This window comes from Erinaceus europaeus, chromosome 12 (assembly GCF_950295315.1).
Source record: "Erinaceus europaeus chromosome 12, mEriEur2.1, whole genome shotgun sequence".
Lineage (NCBI taxonomy): Eukaryota > Metazoa > Chordata > Mammalia > Eulipotyphla > Erinaceidae > Erinaceus > Erinaceus europaeus.
In genome coordinates this window covers 6,965,633-6,992,727 of record NC_080173.1, presented here as the reverse complement: position 1 = coordinate 6,992,727, position 27,095 = coordinate 6,965,633, and the positions used below count along the sequence as shown (strand labels likewise).

Sequence of the window (27,095 nt, the reverse complement as noted above, 5' to 3'; positions counted from 1 at the left end):
TTTGGGAGACAAATGTCCTGTTTCCAAAAGGGAAAGCATCATTATTTCCAGTTTTCTAGAGGGAATAGCATTACTCGGATACCACATATCTGCAGTAACTTTATGCCCCTGAAATAACATGTAGTTGAGAGGACTAAGCTAGGTTTGCTGGCAGATAAAAATGTGAATTTAATAAACAAATAAGAGATTGAATAAACACAAGATGTGCCAATACCTTCCAAAAAAAAGAGACTTGAATTCAGAGACCTCATGCTTCATTGACTTCAAAACTGAGCCTCAGTTCCTTCCTCTATAAGAGGTGTGTCCGTAAATTAAATGGTAAGTCAAACTGGACCCCCAACGGTGGTTATAAATAAAGTATTATTGAAATATAGCTACACTTTTGTTTTCGTCTGATCTGTGATTGCTTCCTTTGTGGTTGAGACAACAGCTATCTGTTCTGCACAGTCTATATACACATACTATCCGGCCCTAAGAATACATTTGCTGACTTCTGCCTTATAATGTGCAAACAATAATATTCGGACTTGGTTTGGGGTGGGGGTGAGAAAAAGGTCATATACAAAGCAGAACTCCATGCATAGTATGAGTCAATATAGAGAATTAATATCAAACAATAAAAATATGGTTCTCACTGCAGCTTTGTTGGGGAGGGGGAGATATCTGTTAGTTTTTGTTTTTTTTTTAATCTTTCTACTCACTTTCTACCTAGACCATTCTGTCCAAAAATAAAATATGATCTTGATTTCCTCTAAGTTGGATTAAACTAAGCTGCCACCCCACAGCACCTGTCTGTTTAGGCAATTTCTATGGGTCTATTCATCCAAACTACCAGAGCTTATGTCCTTTTGTTTGGGAACATTTGCTTTCTATTTCAACCACTCTACAGTAGTTATTCAGGAAGTCCAAAGATTTTACACTGATTTGTTTTCAATTTTTTATTTAGAAATAATAAAATAAGACATAATATATAAAAATATGTACAATCCATGGTTTGTGCAGTAGAATAGGAAGACTTTAGATACAAAAAAAAAATCTGCAAACAGGAAAATAATAACTATTAACGATTGTCAAAGGCCAAAATTGTTCAACTCGCCAAAGCCCAGAGCTGAACCTCAACATCACGAGCAAAGATTCTAGTCGAGAGTGGGGAGGTGACTACACAGCACTTTTTTTTTTTTCCATCTTAACATTGTCAGACAAAGAGCGAAAAAGAACTCATTCTACTGACTCAGAACAAGCTCTTTGCTTTACTGAGTGGCTTATTACAAAATAAGAACTGACATTATTTGCAAGAGTGACATGATTTAGGGAAGAAAGCTCATCCAAAAAGAAAATAACATTAAGTTTTAGGATGGGAACTTATTAGGATGACAGAAGGTGAAGGGGAGAAATAATGCACTACTGATTGTTTTCAAAAGTAAAACACACTTTCTCCAAGGAATTTGGAAATGACTACAGTGCTATAATGACATCCTTAAAAAGGTCTAATTCAAGTATACTCTTAGGGGGATAAAAAAAAAAACTACTCCTTTCTCAATAATCAAAATAGAATTCACTTTGTCTACCTTTTATTTAAAAGTAGGATAAGTGGGGAATCTATGCCTCCTCCCCAAAATATACTGCCCCTTCATATGCAGGCAAAAAAGTCTTTAAAAGGAAATTTAAAATTCCTAAGCAGATTCAGTGGGGATTTGCTTGCAACAGAGAAGCAACATGTATCCAGGAATAAATATCCAGGTATTAACTGTGAGTCTCTCAAGCTAATGACACCTGCCCACTGATTAAGGAGACTCAGTCATTAAGGACAATTCTTTTTAAGGTAAAACACAACGAGAAATGCTGTGCATTACCTGTGTCTTGGCTCGTGACAAAGAAATGCCATTTAAAGCTTGTAATGGTTAAAGTACTAATGAACTAGAAAAAGCTTCCAAATGAACAGTCCATGCTGAAATAAATAACAGAAGAACACAGCAATATGAACCTTATAAAGCTGGTGACCATGTGCTAAAACCATGCTAACCAGTAGCATATAGGTACTAGCTCTCAGAACGTGCTGTAATGAAATTATACTCTCTATGGCATCTTATTTTTTCCTTTACAGACTTCTATTTACATTTGGCTTTAAATATGAAAATATCTGATAGACTTTATAAAATGTACACTTTAAAAACATAGCTTCTGCAAAGTTTTCTTGAAAAACAAAACAAAACAAAACAAAAACAAACCTGTGCACCAGAAATTTAATTTTTTTTTCTCTTTTTCAGAAAGAAGTTGAAAGGTTCTCCTCCATCATCCCCATCCCTGCCCCATCCCCATTTCAAAGGCCTCAAGTCTTTTTCCAGCGGCAGCCAGGTGTGTTTGGGAGGGGCATTCTCCATGGTCACCCTCAGTCTCCACTAGGTTTTCACTGAATATACATATCATTGAATACTCTTTGGTTTGATTATTTTCCTTTGCAAAGTATCAAAAATAGCAGCAGCGGAAGCACTCGACATCCCTCTCACTAACAGCCAAAGTACTGCCTCTTCTGTGAATTCTCGTGTCTACTCAATCCCGATTCCTCCATCTCTCTGAACAACTTCCTCAACCTGCCTCTCAGTATGGAGTTAAACAGCTTATCATATCTCCCTTGGTTTTAATCAAAATAATGTCATGATTTTCCAACCCAGCAACTTTGAAGGCTGAGAACAGCAGAAACTGTCAAATGTTTGCAGGCACCACATGTGAACATGGCTATTCGAAAACCAGAGACCATCACAGACATCAAATTACAAAATACATGATCCTAGAACAAGCTGTTTTTTAATGGCATACAGCATTATAATACCATAAGAGTTGATTCTGAGATTCAAATTAAAAAGAAAAGTCAGTAACCCCAGAGTTCACAAATAGAGATCTTTAAAACAAAAGAGCTCTATTACGGAACTAGAGCAGACAAGAAAAAAATTTTTTTTAAATTAAAAGTTCTATCAAGTCAGGCAGTTAGACAGGAGAGGGGTCAGCTGAGATTCAATGAAGAGTGTGCTCAAAAAGGGAAAAATTATTCTCTCATATTCCTATCTCTTACTTGTAATCATGTGCTATTTTGATGGCTCTAGTTGACTCTGAAATACAGAGACATTTTTTACAATCCTGCCCTCTACCATTTAAAAACCAACATTCCTCTCCCTCCTGAATACTTGAGCTGCTGTACTTCATCAACATGGCTTGCCCCGTCTCTCTGCCCCTCCTCACTTTGGCATTTTCAGCTCTCCGAACTCTTGCAAGACCTATTCCTGATATAACCATCAGAAGAGTTAGCCAAGAGGCCAGGCTTGATATCGTCTTCTGCAAGGTGAAGTCTAAAACTGGAAATTCAGACAGACTGGACAATGCATTCAGTTGCAAAAATTTAAAGCTCTTTACTGTTTCATATAGGATGGCTCAGTTCTGAAGATGCCACCTAAACTCCACTAAGGTTTATGTTAAGGAATACACTTTGGAATGCGCAAAAGGAGAAACCCAGAAAAATCTTAAGAGCATATCACTATCCACATCTCTTAACATCTTTATGTGTTACCCACACCAGCACTATGTAGCAAAATAGAAAGATGTTTGTATTGTGTGTATGTGCAAACTTCACTTCCGTTTTCTTCTTCTTACATTGCAAAAGCTATATGGAAGGACAGAATTTTAAAAGCATTAGACTTTGAGGCTCTGTGTGAATGACAGAGCTTCTGACTAAGGTGCGATACGAAAGGGCTTACTTGGGCTTAAAGTTATTTTCTCTTGATTGCAAAACAGCCACAAGGCTTTCTTTTTTTCTTTTTTCTTTTCTTTTCTTTTTTTTTTTTTTAGCATAAGTTCCACTGTGCAAAAATGTGCATTATCTTTGGTATTTCTTTTAGGCAGTCTAACTTAAAAATTGAGATAACCCATTATCATCATGGAGAGGAGGGAACAAAACCAACCCAGAGGCTACCATTTGGCTAGTGTTACATAATGCCCTTATGTAACCAAAGAGAGGAAAAAAAATCAATTCTAGCAAACAAATTACTGGCCTCAAAAATCAGGCTCTCATTTTGGCAGCTATAGCCAAATACTTGCCACTTTGAAGCCCATTATCATGAGCTTTTAACGAAGTTCAACACTGACTTTTAAGTTACACAGAGAAAAAACTACACTGCGACAAAAATACAATTTGTGTTCATGTAGTTAGCAGCTTTTCAAAAAATTAAGGCAGAGTCTTGCCTTTGTTATGCCATTAAAAACATTCTTGTTCCCTAGAGAGAAGCATTCTGGATAAGTCAAATACCCAACCAAGGCTTGCCTGCAAGTTCAAGTTTTGTAAAAACACAAAACAAAACATAAAGACCCCATAACTTATTATATAACATCTGTGTGCCTTCAAGTCACAGGGAGGCAATGTTTACTACTTTTGATTAACCTCCAAGCTCACAATCTTTCTTGGAAACCATTGTGCCAGCCTCAGTCTCTTGTGGCCACTTGCCTTGATGCACCTCTGCACCAGTACCGTCTTCTGAATAACTGTTCTGGGCCTTTGACCAACAGGCTGTGTTTAAAGAAAATATTCCAGAGAAAGAATCAGTCAGTCATATCTCTGATTCTCGCCGTAAGGGTCTGGGCTCTAGAGGCACACTTGCCTGGTTGTGAAGGTCTATGTCAGGTGGTGTGTCTGTACTAGTGCTTTCTGGAACTCCGTTTTCACTGTCGTCTTCTTCTTTGCTTGTGAGGGCAACTTCATTTTCATAGCAAAATGAATTTGCATTTGAGAGGATATATTTCTTTTCTGCTAAGTCCCTGGCACTACAAAGGGGTGTGTTGGGTACTTCATAAGTCTTGTGAAACCTTGAATAGTCTACTTTGTAGTAGTGTTTCTCTTCAAAGAGTACAGGCTCGTAGCGGTGGCCCCAGAGAATTTCATTTGCCAGATATGAGCTACGGCACTGTGTTGTCATGGCAGTGGCTTCCACCATCCCCTCCAGTATCACCACAATTTCAAAGTCTGCATTGTCGATGTCCTGTTTACTCAAATCATATAAAGGACTGTCTTCATCTATCTCATGGACTATAGTGATTGGGGAAACCAGGAATATACGGTCAATCCCACTGTCAAACCCAACATTGATGTCTATTTGATCCAGGGGGATATACTCCCCTTCAGAAGTAATTCTGGATTTAAGGAGTTGAGCTCGAACGTGAGCTTCCACCAAGTGGCTCTTCCGAAGATTACCCACTCGCCACATCAAGCACAGCTTACCATCTCTCATGGCAATCACAGCATTGTGGCTGAAGACAAGAGTCTCGTTTCTCTTCTTTGGCTTCGCCATCTTTGCCATGACTGCACCAATGATAAAAGCATCGATGATGCAGCCCACGATTGACTGGAACACCACCATGAACACGGCAATTGGGCATTCATCCGTGACACAGCGGAAACCATAGCCTATGGTTGTCTGGGTCTCGATGGAGAAGAGAAAAGCAGCTGTGAAGCTGTTGACCTCAGACACACAAGCTTTGCTTTCTTTTGACGCATCTAGATCCCCATGGAGCAGAGCTATTAACCAAAACACACAGCCAAAGAACAGCCATGAGAGAACGAAAGCTAGGCAGAAGATAACCAGCATCCACCGCCAGCGGATGTCCACGCACGTGGTAAAGATGTCTGCGAGGTACCTTTGTCCCTTCTCACCCACGTTGATGAACTGAACATTGCAGTGACCATCTTTCTTCACAAATCGGCTCCTGCACTGTTGCCGAGTGTGGACTTTACTCTTCCCGTTCCCAAAGCCATTCGCGACTGCCATGGTGGCCAACTTCATGCCGTCTTCTTCCGAAGACACAATGCTATAGCGGTTGGTTCGCACACTGCCCATTGCTTCTGCGGTGGACGCCAGTGCTTCTGCTTTGGAAGACAGTCTGAGTTTTTGTAAAACCCTTTGGAGAAACAGTTTTGAATGTTCAGTGAGGACACTCACACACACCAAAAAAAAAAAAAAAAAAAAAAAAAAAAATGAGGAGAGATCGGGGTTTCCAGAAGCCTTAAGGGTCTAGCAAGGTCTATCTACTGACATGCAGAGTTACCTCAGTAACTCAGTTGACATCCAGAAAATATGTCCTGCAAATAAAGAAACAATTTATTATAATATAAGCCATTATTAAAGCAACATTTCCCAACAAGAGACAGAGTCAGATTTAGGTATGAACTGAATCATAGTGGTTTTCTTTTTTTAATTTTTGTACAATAAAAGTATCTTATTCAAAAACAAAATTAATCATCAAACAGATAATTCATTGCCATGACAGTGCTTCAGCCAGAATTTCAGGTCCATTTCCCTTGCCTTTTGGACAGCAATCTAGATTATTCTATTTCCCAAGTTTGTCACTTTCCTCTTACCCTCTTCTGTCATTCTCTACTTGCCAGAGTCCAAATTATTAAGCAGAATAGAGACTTTCTAACTTCAACATTTGTCAGGAAACTTAAAAAATGTGGATAGATCTAGAGGATATTTCACAGAAAGGCTCCAGATAGTGATGCTAATCGAGTTGCAGGTGCCTATGAGAGGAGACTGGAGTCCTTGACTGAATGGCTGAAATCAGAAGGCACAGACTATTTTGTTTAAATGATCAAATTGAGCAGACCATCCTCATGATCTTCAGAATTGTCTCCTAATTCCTGGAGACTGTTTGGGCTTGTTCTATCACTTCACGCACTTTCCGCAGCCACTATGCAGAGAAGCCTGATAATATCAGTGCAAGTGATTCTTACTTGAAGATGCAGGTTTGCTCTGGGGGATAGAGAGCAAGATTTTGTTGCTTAGCAATAACAGTCCTGAAATTCTCCAGAGATGGGATTGCCATGTGTCATGACAGGCTAGGAAGTAAGCACCTGTGTGCCAAAGGACTCGGTCTTTATCTGACTGAGATAAGGCAGGGACCCATTTTATGTGGATGCAAGTCTGTGTTTTCCCAGAGACAACTTTACTGAAATAGATTGTAAATGTCAGACTAATTACTTTCACTTCCCATGCTGTCGTTTGCTGTATGTGCTGGTGGAGAAGGCCCTCACCTTGACTCACTATGACTAGAGTAGTTCTCAAGTGTTCTTTTGCCTCATTGTCACCAAGGTAAAAACTATCTTTTAATTTTCCATCGTTATGCCAAAGAAACCAGTTTTCCTTGACTAATAAAAGCCAAGGAAAACATCTAAGATGTTTTCTTTACCAAATATAAGTTAGCAGAGTGAATATAGTAGAGGATTAAAAAATAAAAGTGATTCTTGGCTTTTCACAAAACTCAGCCTCCTCTAATAGAGTAGCATAAGGAACAACAGATATATATTTTTTTAATTGTTGAAGACCTATAAAAAATGCTCGACTTTTTGTTTTCCCCCTAAATCCACATTCAGATTAGCCAGTTAACAGAAGCAACTGCAGCCAAACCAACTGCTAACAAATAAAGCAAATGATGGACTTTGTTTTCGAGCAACCCCTAGAGAGAGGCAAGGTGCATTGTCTTTGAAAAAAGCCTTGTTACAGTCTTTTCCCTTCTCACTCTTTATCCAAGTTATTATGCAAGAATGTGCCCTAACACATTTTTTCCTGAGATTAGTCATCTGTGAAAATTGCAATGTGTGTTACATTTTGGCAGCTTTTGACACCTAAATGATGCCCGATTTGAAAGTGCCTTTGAATTACTTTATAAAAAGAAGTTACTGTGCCTTCCAGTCTTCTTCCACCTGCTTCAGTGTTTTGTCTGCTTCCCTATGAAGTTTGTACTTGGACAAAAGAAACAAGATTTCTATTCCTCAGAGTTCTAGATTCTGGACAGAGAAAGACTTTTTTTTTTTTTTTTTGAAAAATGATTTCAGCTTACTTGGCTCATTTAAAATAGCATTTCTACACAGGACAGAGATAATAACACCAAATGTAAGTATACTTTCCCCTAATGGTAGGGGAGTATGGTGTTGGTGGAGGAGCTCAATTAAGAATTGCATGTATCTTTGAGTTCTGATTGACTTCACAATCTTTTATTATAGGCTGACACTAAGAAATTTCCTTTTCATGATTGAAAACAATCCTTCCTTCTGAGCTACCATTAGAGACCGTGAGTAGACAGTCTCAAATTTCTCTTGATTTATTTCTGCACTCTTTCCAGATTAAAGCAGAACCACCATATGAAATCTAAAGACTTTTCCAAAAAATCTTGACCCCAGGACATTCATTTGAATTCTACAAAACACAGAATACCACCAGCTCCCTATGAATAGTTTTCCACATTTAGAACCTTGAAAATGGTTTGTATTGAGCTACTATTATTGTCTTATTTCCATTGCTAATGACAGAATTTGTTCCACATGGAGAGCATCATTTAGAATTTCTACCATTTCTGCCTGGGAAGAGGAAATTCTTGTGACAAAATGGAAACTTTTGTCACTTCAAACAGATATGCTGCAAAGCAGATTTGTGTGTGCGTGCGCGTGTGTGTACATTATGTCTACTCCTTGTTGGGACGCTGATTAACAGCGAAAACAGAGAACCTGTCAACTTTTGTTAGGGCCATTGCCTTGTTATTTCACTATCCAGAATGCCTTTCCTATAACCTGCCCACATGCCTGCATGAATTTAGAAAAGCAGGAAGCATCTTCTGCTCTTCTCTCACTGAAAACCACCAAATCAGGAGCATCTGGGGAGTGGGGGGAGGCCTTCATCAGGGCCTGGACTTTCCTGCAACTTTATTGTAGGAGTGCATTCAAAATAATCTGAGAAATACTGGATTGAGAGTAGATGAAAACAGTAAATTCTGCCACTCCTTGATGGGTACAATTTAGGAAAATTGATACTTGATGCCATGAACAATGTTTCCCTTCCAGTCAAAATTCTTAAGGACCTGATATAAATTCAATGGATAGAACTAATCCTTTTACTCAGGCTACAACCAATGATGTAAAAAGTATTTCTGGGAAAATCAGAGGTTACATGTGGTGCTGTTCATGTTAAGACTATTTATAGGCTGAGCCAAAATTAAGCATAAGCAATGGAAAAAAAATAGTCCAGTGCCCCAATCTTAGGTAGGATGTTAAAGGACAGAAAACTAGGAGTAAAGACAAGGTCAAGAAAAGTCATGGTATAAATGGATGTTTCTGAATTACTTTTCCAGTCTAAGAAATATTTACAATATGAATTATAAAAAGCAGGAAACTGTAATTTTGAAGAACAAATAAAAATGTTTTCCATAGTGTGCAACAATATGAAAAGTTCTTTCTTTTTCTTTTTTAACCAGAGCACTGCTCAGCTCTGGCTTATGGTGGTGCCGGGTATTGAACCTGGGACTTTGGAGCCTCAGGCATGACAGTCTCTTTGCATAAGCATTATGCTATCTACCCTCCAGCCAATATGAAAATTTGTAACTGAGAATAGGAAATGTATATAGTAAGAAAAAGCACTGGGTTATGAGAGGTCTGCTAATGAGTGTTTAGAGCTGCTATTCCCCAGCTGACGCCATATAGACCAGCCCGAATGTGCTTCGGGCACATGTTGCTATGTGAGCGCAACTGCTGGCAAAGCCACCTCTTAGAGGCTCAGTAAACATGGGGAGGAGGAGGAGGGGGGATAGGACAGCGTAGAGGTGATGATACCTATTGCTCTACATGAGTATGTCTAACACTTATACTCAATATTGCATGCAATAATATTCAGCATTTGCACATGCTGAAATACACATCTAGTAAATAGTAAGACAATGAAGAAAAAAACAACTTGAATAAGTCATTCTTGAGTCAAGATGAGGTCCATTATTTCTTCTATTTAAAAGTCATACAAGGACTCTACAGTTTAACCAGAAATTCTACAGCTATAGAGTCCATAGTAGAAATACTGTGTGTTCTTTAAAAACTGCCAAATTCTCAAGAATTTAGAACAAATTTTCCTAAGGACACCAACAAGACAAGGAAGAGGCGCCATCCAAACAGGAGGAATGGCTGAGAGTGAAGTGAAATGACCTTGACCCCAGAGCTTCCTTTCACCCCATTCCAGCTTCCTGAAGAAACTAACCTCTTACTCCTGAGTCTTCCAACTTTTCCAGCTAGTGACAAATGTGAATAAAACACACAGGGTGGGGGTGGAGGTGAGCAGGAAAAAGATAACAAGTTTACAGGTAACATACAGCAGATATATAACAGGAGGTGTGAAAGGGACTCTGACAGTCTCTCTTGAGTATGAAGGTAGGAAGAAAACAACTTAAAGGGCAAAATGTATTTTTACATACCCTCACCAGGCTTTTAAATACTGCCTAATTTTTCCTAACAGGTAAATTCTGAGTTGATGAAAATCCCCAGGAATCAGCCATGTCCTAGTTACCATCCTACTGATATGTCCTCTCACGCAGACACAAAATTGCCCATTTTGAATTTCTATTTTTTTTTCAATAGTCACAATGAGTCCGTTATGATGCAACCTTTTCTCTCTCTCTCTCTCTCTTTTTTTTTTTTTTGGTAGAATTGTCTTTTTTTTTTTTTCACCGCTGTATTTCTCTAAAAGCTCATTCTTTAAATTAGATATCCATACAATTATTACTAAGAACAGCAGGTCCTTAGAGGAGAGTGACATGTGTAAATTTTGAGCTCTTCAGGCTCCAAGTTAACTTGGGTTCCCTTCTCTTCCCCAGCAAAGCAACTTTGAACCGCTCAACTGATCTGAAACTAGAAGCTAGACTTGATGCAGTGACAAAGGAAGAAAGACAGCAAAGAAAGAGAAGGGAAAACAGACTGCAAGGATAAAGACCAGTAGTCCTCAGTTTCAAGGGTTGCCAAGGTTTAAGACCAGTCTTTCCAGATGCACTCTCACCAGCCTCCCACTCCTCCCCCCCTTCCCCTCAGAGCAAGAGTCGAACACGGGCTTCCTCTCCCTTCAAACTCTGTATCTTGCTACAGCTGGTGCACTGAAAGTTATGAGCACAAACAGATGCTGCAGAGAAATCTGTTTCTATTGCTCAACTGTTCCAAGCTTGTCTCAGTATTTTTAGCTCCGGGGATGTTGTGGTGCGCACAAACTCTATAGGAATGATCTGGGACTCCGGAGCCCTGTGTGTAGACGCCGCAGCGGCATGACAGCTGGGCACTTCTAAAGCAGCAGGGCAGGGCAGGCTAAGGGACCACAGCCCAGGTCCACTCGCTCCCCGGGACACACAGGAGGCCAGAGAGAAGGAGGGAAGAAAACACACAGTAGCCCTTACCTGTTGCTGGCGCAGGAGCATGGGGACATGGAGTGCAAGTGGGGGGATAAAGAGGCATGTAAAATCCAGTCGTTTTGTAAAATAAAACAAATAAAAAATAAAAAGCGAGTGAGTCAAAGTAACCCAGAATTCCCAAGAGCCCGCTCGCCGACGCCGGGGAAGGCTGCGGGCTGGCCAGGGCTCCAGTGCGCTCTGCAATATCCTGGGCCCTTTTGAGGCGGTCCGCGAGACACCGGCCCTCCTGACTCCGCCCCCTGGGCGCTGCTAGCCAATCGCAGCGCGTGTTTGAGCGCGGCCGGCCCCGGGGCCCGCGGAGGGGAGGGGTGGGCGGGGAGGATGCTACACCCAGGCGGGCCCCGGCGACCCGCGGGGAGAACCTGCCACCGCTTCCTCCTCCTTCTCCTCCTCCTCCCCGTCCTCCTCCTCCCGCTGAGCCCGGCCCGGGAGTCCTGCCCCGGCTGCTGGCGAGGAGGAAGCTGCGCCCCAGCTGGGACAGCAGCAGGTGGGAAGGTCTGCGGCGGGGTTTCTGCGGCTGCCTAATTGCAGTCTGGTCTTGGGCAAAGCTTCCTACCCTTCTCCCGAACCCCAAGCTTTTCTCTCTCTCTCTCTCTCTCTGGCGGCGGCATTTCTGTGCATGCTCCCCCGAGGGTCTGGGACATGCCAGTGCTGCAGGCGAAACGTGTTCAGTGGCGGAGAGCTGCCATTCAGCCCGGGTTCCTGCATCTGTCTGTCTCTCTTTCCCTGTCTCCCCACCCCCCCATCCCCACTCCTGCACTCCCACCCAGAGCCCCACGCACCCCCCCCCCCCGCCCCAGTCTGCAGCAGAACCAGCGGAGCGCAGAAGAGCTAGGAATTAAATGTGGAGGGGACAGGATCCGCGCGCAAAACCCTGCTGGAGCTGGGAGCTGGGAGCTGGGAACTGGGAGCTGGGAGCGCACACAAGTGTTGCAACTGCTTAGCCTTTTGGCTCTTTCTCCTCCTGAACGATCGTGAATTACAAAGCGCCTTCGACTTCTCTTCTGGGTGAACGACTCGTTCCCTTTTGCATTACCCGCCCTCAATCCCTTTCTCCACCACCGCCAGGCACGCTCTGCTGATCTAAAATGAGAGCAATTAGGGAGTAATGAATTCTCTGGAAGAGCAACTCCTACAGACACTCAGCTCTGCCCTCGCATCAGCGCCTCCCAGCCCTCATTCCCAGCAACCAGGCAAGAGCATATTGCATGTAGACCTTTTAAAAACCTGTGTCAGCTTCACTGCTCCTCAGGTCTGGGTGCTAGAACTTTACAGGTGTGTGTGTGTGTGTGTGTGTGTGTGTGTGTGTGTGTGTGTGTGTGTGTGTGTGTGTGTGTGTGTTGAAAAAGTGCGTGCATTTCTGTGTATTGTCAAATGAAGATTTTTTTTTCTCTCAAAAGGACACAATATATTTAGAAGCGCTTTCCTTACACTGAGTTTGAAATCCCAGCGTGTGTTTTATGTTTATTTCTTCAGATGATCAAATGCGTCTTTGGTGCTGTTTATTTACACTTTTAACAATTCCGTTAAGAGTCGCCAAACTGTTTCACTGAACGAGCTTCTATACTGGGTGGATTCTGTGTGTGTGGGCGAGGTGAAGCTGACAATTCAAGAAAAGGGCTAAACTCTGGTTTCTGTTCAGAGCTTATAAATCGTTCGCCCTTTTTTTTACAAGAGTCCGCTCTGGTACCCACCTACTGGCCTCTACCCTCACATGGCCCCTAGGAGGTGCTAGTGAAATATACTTAAGCCCTCTCCTCGATGATTGCATCTCTTCTGAGCACTGAGCAACATTCTGAAATTCAGAGTGTGGACGTCTGCACACTCAATCAAGTCTGTGCTGGTGGCCAAATTTGTTGTCTCTGTTCCATTCTCAAGACTAGACAGTTTTCCAAGCACTGTTACCAAACAGTCTTGCCTTTTTAGAGCCCTGTACCCGGAAATATATCTCATACAAGAGATAACCACGTTTACATTTATTCAGTCATCTATTAGTTATTAAAAGTTTGAATTAGCTCTGCGAAATAGATGGATGTGAGGAAACCAGGTTACCCTAAATAATGCGTGAAGAATAGACATGCTCATTCTGCATAACCAAAGGGATGATGAGTAACAGCTCAATGAACTTTAAATAAACCTCTTCTGAATAGGTTTCCTCCTGAGTTTCTTCAGCAGGTAAATTTCTTTAAAGAAATGAAGACACAGTTCTAAAATGGTGTTTATTTCCCATAGATTAGTTTATGGAAGGGTCAGATAAATATACATATTCAGTCTTTCTCATCAACCTTACTCTGATCCTCAGGGACTAACATGTAGCAATATTTATTTCTTGAATTATAAGGGGGAAAGGGCTGTTTTCTTTCAATAAGCAATTTCCAAATATGAATATAATTTTGACTTTAATTATTTGGCTAAGTAAGAAAACATGAGAGATTAAAATTTGTCACTGAAACTGCCATTTTAGAAGAGCACAGATTAACTTAGATGCTTCCACTTAGAAAAAAAAAACTATAAATGTGCATGTTTTATAAGTGAATGACTTTTCACTATGCCCCTATTAGGGAAAAAAAACCCTAAGGTTTCAAATATTGAGAAATATGCTTTTTTTTTTTCTTCTTTTTTGTAATGTATGACTCCAGATTTTCTCTAGTCAGTGCATGTCTTTCTTTGGTTAACTCAGTCTTAATTTAGAAAAAAAAATCCCCATTAATTTTGGATACCAATACAATTGGGTGTTGGGATCCATCTGTGGATTAAATTTTTCCAAGGAAATGACAGTTGCTGTCATACTGATTCCCTCCACGGCAACCACCTGTTATTTTAGGGCCAAATATTAGTCACAAGCTAGATTCGCAGGCAGATTATGAATGGTTATGTGACACAAAAGTGATTGTTCTACTGAAAACACAAAATCTTTCCTTTGCACCTAAATAAAGGGCTCCAGCAACTGCTCTGTTCCCAGACTTCCATTAATCATATATACAGTTCAATTTCACAATAAGAGATGGGAATCTCCAATCATCTGCATCTACGCTGGTATTAAAAACCACTTACTAATACTCACAGCAAGAATTAATAATAATTGTCAGGCTGATTTGAAATACAAGCAGGATAAATGTGTAATATGCTGATGAGGACAAGCTACCCACTATGAGATTTTAACTCAATGAATACAATCTTTATTTAGTATTTGTTTCCATTATTATAAAATTTCAGGAATATAGTTTTAAACCTCTGTATATCTATGAAACTCACTGCACCCACCACCAACGTGCCAGTGTTACACTGCAAAATGTTATTCCATAGTGACAGTCTTATCTATTGGAGAACATCTCTGACAATTACGGTTAACATAGTTGGTAAGATTTAATTTTCATAGTAAATTGAACACATGCATTTCTTTAGGAACAACTTTGTACTTTATATGCTAGATGGTATGGAGAGATAACAGCTTAACAAAAAAAGTTACTTTCAAGAATTTAGTCTTTTTCTTTTTGCCTCCAGGGATATCACTGGGGCTCGGTGATGACACCAAGAATATAGTGCTCCCAGTAGTCATGCTTCCTTATTTTTTAATTCATGTTTCCTTTTTAAAAAAATTTTTTTTTATTCAATAGGACAGATGGAGCTGGGGCTCGAACTCAGGTAATTGCACTATGTGTGCTTAACCGAGTGCACCACCGCCTGGACTCTAAGAGTTTAGTCTTTAGTTGAGAAGACAATGTATAAGTCAGATGGTCTGATGACAAATGACTGCATACAAAGATTCAATGCAAAAACCGTGCAAAAACAAGCAACTTCTGGGGAGTTCCTGAGGACTGCAATCAACGGAAATCAAGTTTATGGGGAAGAATGAGTCTGTATGCGTTATTACCAAGTGTAGTTGTGCTAAGGATGATGACAGCCTACCTGAAATCAGGAATGCCTGCCTTTTCTGTTGATGGTTTAATATGCTTGTTATGCCCCCAGATCCATTACAAATTCATTTGTGTGTATAAATTAAAAGAATGGTATCTTGCACATCCCTGCCGACACAGCCAATATTTCCTTTGAAACAACAGTCTTGATTGCACAAGTTGTATTCACCATTTGTAATACACAGTGATGATGTTTGGCATATCTAGAAATGTAGTCAGCCCACAGTGGCTTTGCTAAAGAATTAAAATCTATTTTGGCAGGGGCCAGATGGTGGCGCACCTGGTTAAGTGCACACATTACAGTGTGCAAGGATCTGGGTTTAAACCTCTGATCCCCACCTGCAGGGGGAAAGCTTCATGGTGGTGAAGTAGAGCTGCAGGTGTCTCTCTGTCCCTCTATTCCTCCTCCCCTCTAAATTTCTCTTTGTCTCTAATAAATCAAATAAAGAAGAAATGTTTCAAAAATCAAAATCTATTTTGGCAGGAGGTCTCATCTAGGATATATTGTATGCATCCATGAATTGTCTGTGTCTGTAACACTTTACACATATTTTGGCAAGTACATAGTGTACACCTCTCATGTTCTTACAAATATCATTTTTATATTTATTTATTTTCCATTTTGTTGCCCTTGTTTTTTACTGTTGTGGTCATTATTGTTGTTGTTATTGATGTCATCATTGTTAGACAGGACAGAGAGAAATGGAGAGAGGAGGGGAAGACAGAGGGGGGAGAGAAAGACAGACACCTGCAGACCTGCTTCACCACCTGTGAAACGACTCCCCTGCAGGTGGGGAGCCTGGGCCTCTAACTGGGATCCTTCACGTGGCACCACGTGCACTTAACCCGCTGCACTACCGCCCGACTCCCACAAATATCATTTTAATCCATATATCTAGAACACAGTCAAGTAAATAAATGAGTTTGGAGAAAAATGCCAGTTGAATGATGAGATAAATGAAAGTAATATTTTTTGCATCATGTGTCCTTTAGCATAGTGACACAGTATTGTTATGATAAGCATAAGCCATTTCATTCTTACTTGCAAAACAGCATGCTTATTGGCATAGTCAGAGCATTCTTCTGCATGAAAGACTCTAGACTCATCTTACTACAGTTATTCATTTGTTTCTCCTCCTCCTCTGTCAATGACAGCTTTCACTTCTCTCTTTTTTTTTTTTGCTTCTGCCATGTTCCTTAAATCTATGAAGCTATCATATGCTCTGCCTAATTTGTTGATTCTAATCTGTACTGGACCAAGAAATTATATAATCAAGGTTTTAAAAAATGTGTGTAAAGCAAAATCAAATAAGGTCTGAAGGACTTGAAGCAGATATATATATAGAGAGAGAGAGAGGGAGAGAGGGAGAGAGAGAGAGAGATTTTTAAACAGTTTTAACTGCTGCTAAATCTACAGTTACATTGTTTTGGTCAGTTTCATTTGTGTTGGGAAAAAGCTTCAGGATATGAATTTATAGCAACTTAGCTTCTCAGGGCCCTTCAATGCTTTAGTTCTTACATTTGCTGTGTTAGGAATAATTAAGAAAGATTGTTGCCGTACATGAAGAAAAGTGCTGGATAAGGGAGGTGTCATGCATTTGCAAATATGTACTTGACAGGGATTTGAGTGTTTACTGTGTCTGTTCGATCACATGATTTTTCTATTCCACCAAATATGTCAAAACTATCATAAGCCGGGGTTGCTCTTTAAGAAGCTCACACTGGCTTGTTAATTAGCAAATGACTCACCTCTCCTTCATATATATATATATTCCCTTTGTTGCCCTTGTTGTTTTTATTGTTGTTATTGATGTTCTTGTTAGATAGGACAGAGAGATGGAGAGAGGAGGGGAAGACAGAAAGGGGGAGAGAAAGAGAGACACCTGCAGACCTGCTTCACGGCCTGTGAAGCGACTCCCCTGCAGGTGGGGAGCCGGGGGCTTGAACTGGGATCCTTATGCCGGTCCTTGCGCTTTGTGCCACCTGCGCTTAACCGGCTGCGCTACCGCCCGACTCCCTTTCTCATTCTTTAAAAGGCTTGTCTCATGTGGATAGCAGTTACACCCTGAAAAATAAATACTCATCGAAGGGCCGGCCTCTATATCACTATGATTCTCAATGCAGTCATTGCAATGAGCACTTCATTTGTCTTATCTGTGACATTCGAGCTCTCTGAAAGGTAAGGAACCAGCAGCCTCATATATTCTCTCTCTGTCAACACAAACCATGGCTTCTTACGCCAGGTATTTCTGCCATAAGATGCAGGCAACTTGGCTTTTTCCATAGTTTACAGCAATAATAATAATAATCAAAAAAGAAAAACAACTCCGGTAGCCAAAAAGTTGGTTACTATTATAGATATTTAAGGAATATGCCACAAGCTGCAAAATAAATGCAAAAAAAAAAAATTGGGGAGTCTGGCGGTGGTGCAGCGCATTAAGTACATGTGACTCAAAGCGCAAGGACCTGCTTAAGGTTCCGGGTTGGAGCCCCGGGCTCCCCACCTGCAGGGGGAGTCGCTTCACAAGCAGTGAAGCCGGTCTGCAGGTGTCTGTCTTTCCCTCCCCCTCTCTGTCTTCTCCTCCTCTCTCCATTTCTCTCTGTCCTACCCAACAACAAAGACATCAATAACAACAACAAAAATAACTACAACAATAAAAACAACAAAAGGGAATAAATAAATATTTTGAGTAATGACAACAATACGATAACAATGGTTTTCAAAGAAAGGATAATACTTGAATGTCTGGTTGGTGATATGGGCTTTAACAGTTTTAAATGTATTTTGTTGTTGTTGTTAAGTATGAGTGTAGGGGGCCGGGTGGTGGCACACCTGTTTGAGCGCACATGTTACAGTGTGCAAGGACTCAGGTTCCAGCCCCAGTACCCACTCGCAAGGGGAAATCTTCACAAGTGGTGCAGCAGTGTTGCGGGTGTCTCTGTTTCTCTTACTTTTTCTCTTCCCCATCCCTCTCAATTTCTGACTGTCTGTATCCAATAAATAAATAAAGATTTTAAGAAAAGTTAAGTGGGGCTGGGTGGTGGCACACCCAGTTGACCATAAATATTATACTGCGCAAGGACCCAGGTTCAAGCCTCCAGTCCCCACCTGCAGGGGGAAAGCTTTGCAAGTGGTGAAGCAGTGTTGCAGGTGTCTCTCTGTCTCTCCCCCTCTGTATCTCCCCCTTCCCTCTCTATCTCTGGCTGTCTCTATCAAATAAAGATAGTTTAAAAAAAACTTTTCTTTTTTTAAAAAAAGTTAAGTATGAGTATATGTAGGTCTTTAAATTTTTTTTATTAAAAGAGCTTGAAAGGATAACTTTTTCCATTGCATGATTATAATTTTAATTAAAATTATACCCAATGTGAAAAATAGGCAACACAGATATTTTAAAAATGCAACAAACAGAAAAACACAGAAAGTAAATTCACATTCCTATTATTACAAATAATAATAGTATAGTTCTGGTATAGTTCCTTTTCCCTATATTTTTTCCATATTTTATGATGACATTCTTAAGTGTTTTATGATAAAGTACAGCCCGTAAAGAATTTTGGTCCATACTCCAAGAGATAAAGAAAGTTTCCAGTGGAGGGGATGGGACATGAAACTCTGGTAGTGGGAACTGTATGGAATTATATATTATATCCTTATTATCTTTCAGTCTTGTTAATCATTATTAAATCACTAATAAAAGTTAAAATATAGGTATATATATGTATATATTTCCTACTTTCTGCTACATTTGTTATGCAGTTAAAAATAATTTGAAGGGGAGTCGGGCGGTAGCGCAGCGGGTTAAGCGCAGGTGGCGCAAAGCGCAGGGACCGGCGTAAGGATCCCGGTTCGAGCCCCCGGCTCCCCACCTGCAGGGGAGTCGCTTCACAGGCGGTGAAGCAGGTCTGCAGGTGTCTATCTTTCTCTCCCCTCTCTCTCTGTCTTCCCCTCCTCTCTCCATTTCTCTCTGTCCTATCCACCAACAAAGCAACGTCAACAATGGCAATAATAACCGCAAGGAGGCTGCAACAACTAGGGCAACAAAAAGGGGGAAAAATGGCCTCCAGGAGCGGTGGATTCATGGTGCAGGCACCGAGCCCAGCAATAACCCTGGAGGAAAAAAAAAAAATAATTTGAAGAAACATATTTGATATTCACATATATTTCATGCCCCAAATGTGTACAAACCCTCTTAAATCACCACCTGTACTTACACTTTCATTCACTTTTTAACTCTACTTATAGATTGGTATTTCCCTTCCTCTCTCATAATTGTCTTGGATTTCTAAATTTCAAGTTACTAGATTAAAGGCTATGATGTCTTAAAACTTTTATTTATTTCTTTATTTTTCTCAAAGACTAAAGCATCGAGTTTCAGGGATGTTCTAAGTTATGTGACCTTCACAGTGGTTGCAGCGTGTAGAGTCTGGGCTTTGGAGCAGCCTCATATGTGTCTGCAACACTGATCTCACTAGATGTCATATATTGCTTTAGGGTTTAGAATTTACATATGCATATAGATATGTACAAATGTTAGTATAAATACTGTACATACAGGGTGTTTAAATATGTACGAGTATGCATGTTAATCACTTCCACTTATGTTATTAATCATGATAAAAATAACATTCATAATAACATTCATAATAGCAAGTTATTAGACTTGAGAAAACAGAAAGCTCTTGCAATGACTGAGTGCCTAAGGATATGTGCAGTGGTTAATATCTGAAGACTTGAGGGGTATCTCATGAGACATTAACACTTTATGCTTTCAACAGGGAGGGATCTCCAGAAGTGTGAGTAGAAGGCTATGAGATGAGAGATGTGAGCATGGCTTTCGGAGCATTAATATGTTTGTCTTTTTGTTTTGTTTTGTTTTATCTCTTGCCTCTAGCTTTGGCACTGTCATCTGATCGTCCACATTTTTCTTCATATGATTTCCTAAGTACCAATTTTTAATTCATACAAAAGTAGAGAGACAGCATAGTGGTTATGCAAAAGGCTTTCATACCCGAAGTTGTGAGGTCGTAAGTTCAATTCCCAGTACCACCACAAACCAGAACAAAGCAGTGCACTCTCTTTCTCTTTCTCTCTAAACTTTCTCTCTGTGTGTATATGTATATACTCACACTTCTGGAGATCCCTCCCTGTTGAAAGCATAAAGTGTTAATGTCTCATGAGATACCCCTCAAGTCTTCAGATATTAACCACTGCACATATCCTTAGGCACTCAGTCATTGCAACAGCTTTCTGTTTTATTTAAGTATTTATACACACACAAACACACACACACACACACACACACACATACACACAGATATCACTCTTTCATTAAAAATATAACATTTTTTAAATCCCATTTCGAAGAAGGAGAATGAGGGGGAGGAGGAGGAAGAGGAGGAGGAGAAGGAGAAGGAGAAGGAGAAGGAGAAGGAGAAGGAGAAGGAGAAGGAGAAGGAGAAGGAGAAGGAGAAGGAGAAGGAGAAGGAGAAGAAGAAGAAGAAGAAGAAGAAGAAGAAGAAGAAGAAGAATGGAAATTCCAAGAAAGTACCTGGGTGGAAGCTGTGTTTATGGATTTTGAAAAATTTGGAGTTATTTTTTTTCCTATATTTTCTGCAGAATTTAACTCTCCACAATGTCTCTACTCAGTAAAATCTAGAAATCGTAGAATAGGATCAAAATCCTTTAGAGCTACTAACGCACCCCCCAAATCAGTTCTTCCTGACTCTCTGATTATGTAATATTTGAGATTTTACTCTTTACAAGACCAAATTCCAAATGTTGATGGTCCAATTTTCTTGGGAGCTTTCCTATAGGAGTTTTTTTTCAATTAAAAAATGATTACTATATAAGTATTTAATTGAACTTTTTTCTCCTTCATTGCCCAGTTTGAATTCTGCAGGTGTTTATCCTCAATGGATTTTCAACCCCAGACTTTTGACAAATTTATATTTGAATTCCCAAAGTCCTTGTTAATTAACTTCAAATAAATAAAACTGTACTGCAACTATGGAAAAATAAATGTACTTTGCTATTACTAACAACATTAGTGACTGATGGTAACAGAACAAATAACACTGGTAGCATTAAATATTACTAAAAGAAAATTCAAATAACATTATTACCCATCTTACAGGTGTTTACTTAGATATTCAATGAACTGATTAAGTTCAAACATAGAGACTTATTTTTCACTATTTAGCTATGAACTCCATCCATTCCATTTCACATGTTAAAGATAGTCAAATGAATTACCACTGTTAAGTGTTTGAAGAAAATTCTCTCTATGGCTTGCAATACAGAAACCTTGAATTTATAACATGAACTAAAATGCTGCCAGTAGTTTTTCTGCTTTTGATCTTATCAGAAAAGAAAGGGTCTCATTTCAAAACACATATTTACACAAAAACCTTTTATACGGTTTGCATAACTGAGTCATCAAGTTTTATCAAGGCAGGAACTCACACTATAAATAATACTTTTTCTGTAACCATATTGTCATTTCCCTACTTGTAAACTGATATACGTGAAGGCTCACACAGTACCTAGTAAGCCAACTCAGGAAAACTCAATGAGGAAAGTTAGCATTCCCATTTATTGAGATTAAACTTATTGTCCATGGCAACATATAATTGCAAAAATGCTTGAAAACCCTAATGATGCATTTCCTACTTGGGCAAAGGTTAAGCCCCCAAACTAGTGCTCTTTAATGCCTGTTATTTTTTTTTTAATAAAATTAGACTACCTTCCTGGTATAGAATAAAGTACTTAATAAATGAGCTGGCAGAAAACAAATCCAAAATATAAATAAACATGCAAGCACACAGAGAATTATATTTGTTGGTGCAATGATGAGAGCCCCACTTCTCAGTAACTTGCTTTCATGGTTATGATTTTATGATCTTTAGAATTTAGTTACACTTTACAGTCTGTAATTAAAAACTAATCTCCTCACTTATAGTTACATTTCTTTCTTATGTAACAAAAGACACAAACTTCAAGGTAGATAAAGGCAACTCTGTCAGTGTTTTCCAAAAGTGAAATCATCTATAAAGTTCTAAAACTCAACAATTTCAATATTGGAAAAATTTGGAATACTAAGTAAATACACATGGCATAATTTGTTTCCTTAGAGTAGAAGACAATGAAAATGCTATTTGTAATTCCATGTAGAAATTATCTGCACATCTACCTCGCCTAAGCATAATATCACACACTATCACACACAAGATTCAGTCACTGGCATCTTTACAGTTTCAAATTCCAGCCAGTATAATGGCCTCTTAAATCCCGACTCAAAAGACTCAGTGCTATTTCTTAAGTGAATTAGGCACAGAAATTAGTTTATTTCTCTTGGTGTTCTATCTTCTTTTCTTATGCACTGCTTCTCTTGATTATTTTTCCCCTCTCCCTGGTTTGTCCACTAGATCAGTTCTTCTAAGAAAGAGAAAGGAAGGCTATCAAGACAGCTTAGTGGGAATGGTATCTGCATTGCATTTGAGTATGACCACGGTTTGAGCCGGGCCACCTTTGCACTAGGGGAAGCTTTCATGCTGTGATGTCTTTTTCTCTCTCCCTCTGTCTGTCTCTCTGTCTCTTTCTAGTTGAAAGCGGCCTGGAGTTGGAACACAAATATAGCCAGTGGTCCAGGCAAAGTACACTGAATTACATTACTATTTGACTCGTTATTGGAAAAGCAGCCGAGATTCTTTAGGACTTCAGCTCTGTTACCTAGCGAAGTGGCAGCTCTGGAAAAGCATCAAGCACATGTGTTAGCAGAAAACCAACCTGTAGCTTGCAGGTGAGATGGTCCAGTCAGCAAAAAGAAATCAATTTTTTTATTATTTCTTATTTCACCATAATTGAAATAAATACTCTGTGATTTAACTTAAAAGTCCTAACCAAAATGAAAAAATAAATAAAATAAATAAAATAAAATGAAATAAAATAACTAAACCCTGGGCATCAACAGAGGATTTGTTCTTTTCCTGTCTCCTTAGCCCTCACTGAGTGTCTACCTGAAGATAGCCTGACTTGCAGCCCATTCGAAGCAACAAAAGATCTGGATGGAGCCCTTACCTACAAAAGGCTTTACCCTTAACTCCACCGAAGACCCCTTCAAACCTAGAGAAAAAAATGTTTTCTCACAGAAGAATTTGAGAGTATATGAGTTCATGCTCCAGTGAATTTCATTATTTCCTCTCTGTTCGAATACCAGGGTATTTATTTCTCTTACGTAATTTCCAGGGAGTCTGTTACATGACCCAACTTCTATTCTGTTGGTCTACTGAGAGGCCTTACCGTCAAACTGTCACCCTTGGTGAGAAAGTACCCAAGGACTGATATATGACTGCAAAGGAACTTAACAATTGCTGGAAGGAAAAGGGTTAAGAGCCAGTAAAAACAGCATAAATTTACACATGACCCAGTGAGATTACACTTTTATTCCCTTTCTTGCAGGGAACAACAATGACAATCTCCATAACCAATACTTCCAACTTAAAAAACAAAAATAAAATCTTCCCCTTTTCCTACAAGATGTGTTTTGACCCACTGAGGATGATCTCAGTTACCTTCTGATTAGAAGGACTCTCTAAGAGAAAGAGGCATACAGATACACCTATGGTTAATTTTCTTTTCTAAAGATCTAAACATTTCATTAGGTCATGGAAAAATAGTTTCAACAAGGGAACTGAAGGAACCAGTCTAATTGATTAGTTGGCGACTAGTTTGATTCTAGCTGACAAGCTCTAGAACTGATCTGAATCTTAACTTACTAGAAAGGGGATGGCTTGAATAACCAGAGGACTCAGTTTCAAAAATAATTAGGAGTAGGTAAAAAATAGTGTGGTTAGAAAAGTAAGCCGGTAGTCGGGCAGTAGTACAGCGGTTAAGCACACGTGGTGCAAAGCACAAGGACCAGTGTAAGGATCCTGGTTCAACCCCCCGGCTTCCCACCTGCAGGAGAGTCACTTCACAAGCAGTGAAGCAGGTCTTCAGGTGCTTATCTTTTTCTACCCCTTTCTGTCTTCCCCTCCTTCTCTCCATCTCTCTGTCCTATCCAACAATGATGACATCAATAACAACAACAATAATAACTACAGCAATGAAACAACAAGGGCAACAAAAAGGGAAAATGAATAAATAAATATTTTTTTAAAAAATGAAGTTAAAAATTTTTTTAAAAAATAAGCCAAAAAAAAATCTAGGCATGATATTATTATTTTTCATCCATCAGTATTGTCTCCTTCCTTCCTTCCTCCCTCCCTTCCTTCCTCCCTTCCATCCTGTTTTCTTTCTTCTTTCTCCACCCCCTCTTTTTCTTACAAAATAGAGTGCCGGGCTAGTGTGGGGTTGCCTCTTCCCGGGTGCGTACTCTCTGGGTTGGAGAGAACTTGACCAGAGCCAGCCTGGGCTGCTACTCACAAAGCGACATGAGGGAGATGACTCAGGAACCAAGCTCGTGGCTGCGAAGCAATGCAATATCTTTATTGATCAGAGAGCCAAGGCTTTTTAAGGACATACCCTGACGTGCAAGTCGGAAACGGAAATGGCTAGGAAAGGGGCGAAGAAAGACAAAGGGAGCTGGAAAGATAGAAACTTCCTTAGCAACTGTTGCGAGGGTTTTAACTGGTAGGATTAATAATACCTTGCAGGCAGGGAGGGTCTTGAGGGTAGAAAGAAGATAGATCAAAGGAATGGAATGAGTGGGGCTCTTTCAGGCAAAACAATGATTATGTAGATAGGCCATAGTATCAGGAATGCAGGGTGGAGGGGGGGGAGGGCTGGCTTAATGTTTTAAGGAATGCCAGGCTCCTGGAGGCAGAAAAATGCAGGGTGCTTTGTGAGGTTCCTCACAATTTCCCAACAATAGAGGATAAAGATTTTTATGAGTAAGAGGAAAAATACAGAACATGAGTTTGTTTTCCCTAACAGTTGAGATCAAAAACTCTAAAACGAATTAAGGCAGACATCATGAAGGCTGCCCTAGATGAACCAGCACTTTTCAAATGGAGCAAACAACAGAGAGTACTCTCTGGGAAGAAGAAATTAGGTAGCCTGGACAAGAGCAGGAGTCTCTTGCCAGTGCAGATGCCCTGGTCTCCTAGCACAACCTCATCTTAGCTCTCTTTTCCCTTTTCCTCTCAAATTTTCCATCACTATAAAGTAGGATATCAGTAGTGACATGGGCAGTAAAAATTGCACTTTTGACTTTTGTCCTTTTTCCTGGCTACTTCTGGTAGCAGTAACTTTGCCAGCAGAGCTACTAACATGAAGGAGTATGCAGCTGCCTATCTAGATATGACTCTACACTGTTTCTTTGTCTGATTCCTCCCCCTCCTCAATTTTTTCTGTCTACACACAATTTTCTTTTTCTTTTATTTTTTTTTATATTATTGGATAAAGACAGAGAGAGATGGGTGGGGTAGAGGGACACCTGCAGCCCTGCTTCACCACTTGTGAAGCTTTTCCCCTGCATGTAGGGGCCAGGGACTTGAACATGGATCCTTGCTCATTATAATGTGAGCACCTAACCAGAAGCATCAGCATCTGGCCCCTTACACATAAATTTCTCAAGAAAAATCTACCAAACTTCATGACAACAGAGACAAACTATCTAGGCCAACAGCTATTTAGAAAAGCTGGAATTGGGAACTTTTTAATACAATTAACATTACTGATAGTGTAAAAGTATCCAAAAAACTGAATTAAATGAAAATGGTAGCAATCTAGAAAAAAAAAACTTAAAAAAATGTGTCATTGGTACAAAGAAATTAAAGAAACTCCTTTTTTATGTAGGTTGGTAGAATAAATATTACTAAAATGACCATACTACCAAAAGCAATCTACAACACAATACCTATCAAAATTCCAGTGGCATTTTTAAAGGAAATTAAACAACTTACCCCAAAATTCCTGTGGAACCACAAACAACAACAACAACAAAAACCTAACAAAACTATGAATAGCCAAATAACTCCTGAGAAAAAAGGGGGAAATGGAGGATCAAGCTCCCCAACTGCAGTTTATACCAACAAAGCAACAGTAGCATAGAGAAATACAGGAATAAAAATGGACTCTTGAACCAGTGGAACAGACTCAAGAGGCAGAAACAAATCCACACATAGGCAGTGACCTAATCATGACAAAGGGATCAAATCCACTCAGTGAGGGAAAGGAGGGTGTCTTCACAAGTGGTACTGGAAATATTGGACAGCCACTTGTAGAAAAGTGAAACTAGACCACCACTTAATACTATGCACCAAAATCTGATCAGACCAGACCAGATATTAGATCTGAAACAACACTGTAGAGTTGGTCATCTTTGGTGTTATGGAATTAGTTACCTCACACAAAGAACCGAGGTGTTTGAGTAAGTGATTTTGAAAATATCTCACTCGGTACATCAGTACCCTGTAATCTCACCAATTTCCAGCAGTAATGTACAAGGCTTCCTTCTCACTCCATCCTTTCCATGATTTGTAGTTTCTTTTATTTTTTTCTTAATTTTTTAAATCATTTATTTATTTATTGCCTTTGTTGTTTTTTATTGATATAGTTATTGTTGTTGTTGTTGATGATGTTGTTGTTGTTGTACAGGACAAAGAGAAATGGAGAGAGGCAAGGAAGACAGAGGGGGGAAGGCAGAGAGGGGGAGAGATAGACACCTGCAGACCTGCTTTAACACCTGTGAAGCAACTCCCCTGAGGGTGGGGAGCCAGGGGCTCCAACCGGGATCCTTATGCGGGTCCTTGGGCTTTGTGCCAGGTGCCCTTAACCTACTGCGCTACCGCCAGACTCCCTATTTGTAGTTTCTTATTTTGGGTTAATGACCATTGTGGTAGATATAAGACAATAATCTTTTTTTTTTGCCTCAAGGTTATTGCTGGGGCTCAGTGCCTGCACTACGAATCCACTGCTCCTGGAGG

The 27,095-nt window shown here is 39.9% G+C and overlaps 1 protein-coding gene and 1 long non-coding RNA gene across 2 annotated transcripts; one reads left to right on the top strand and one right to left on the bottom strand.

Annotated features, from left to right (window-relative positions):
- Positions 1-571: 571 nt before the first annotated feature.
- KCNJ2 (potassium inwardly rectifying channel subfamily J member 2) lies at positions 572-11,368 on the bottom strand. The gene is made up of 2 exons (XM_007524468.3): positions 11,236-11,368; positions 572-6,121 (listed from the first exon to the last, which is right to left on the bottom strand). The coding sequence occupies exon 2, from the start codon at positions 5,877-5,879 to the stop codon at positions 4,596-4,598; it is 1,284 nt and encodes a 427-aa protein (XP_007524530.1). The 5' UTR covers positions 5,880-6,121; positions 11,236-11,368; the 3' UTR covers positions 572-4,595.
- A 315-nt stretch (positions 11,369-11,683) lies between these two features.
- On the top strand, positions 11,684-15,110 carry LOC132541824 (uncharacterized). Its single transcript, XR_009552904.1, has 3 exons — positions 11,684-11,737; positions 12,319-12,525; positions 14,868-15,110. It is a non-coding gene; the product is annotated as an uncharacterized LOC132541824 (long non-coding RNA).
- Positions 15,111-27,095: the final 11,985 nt, after the last annotated feature.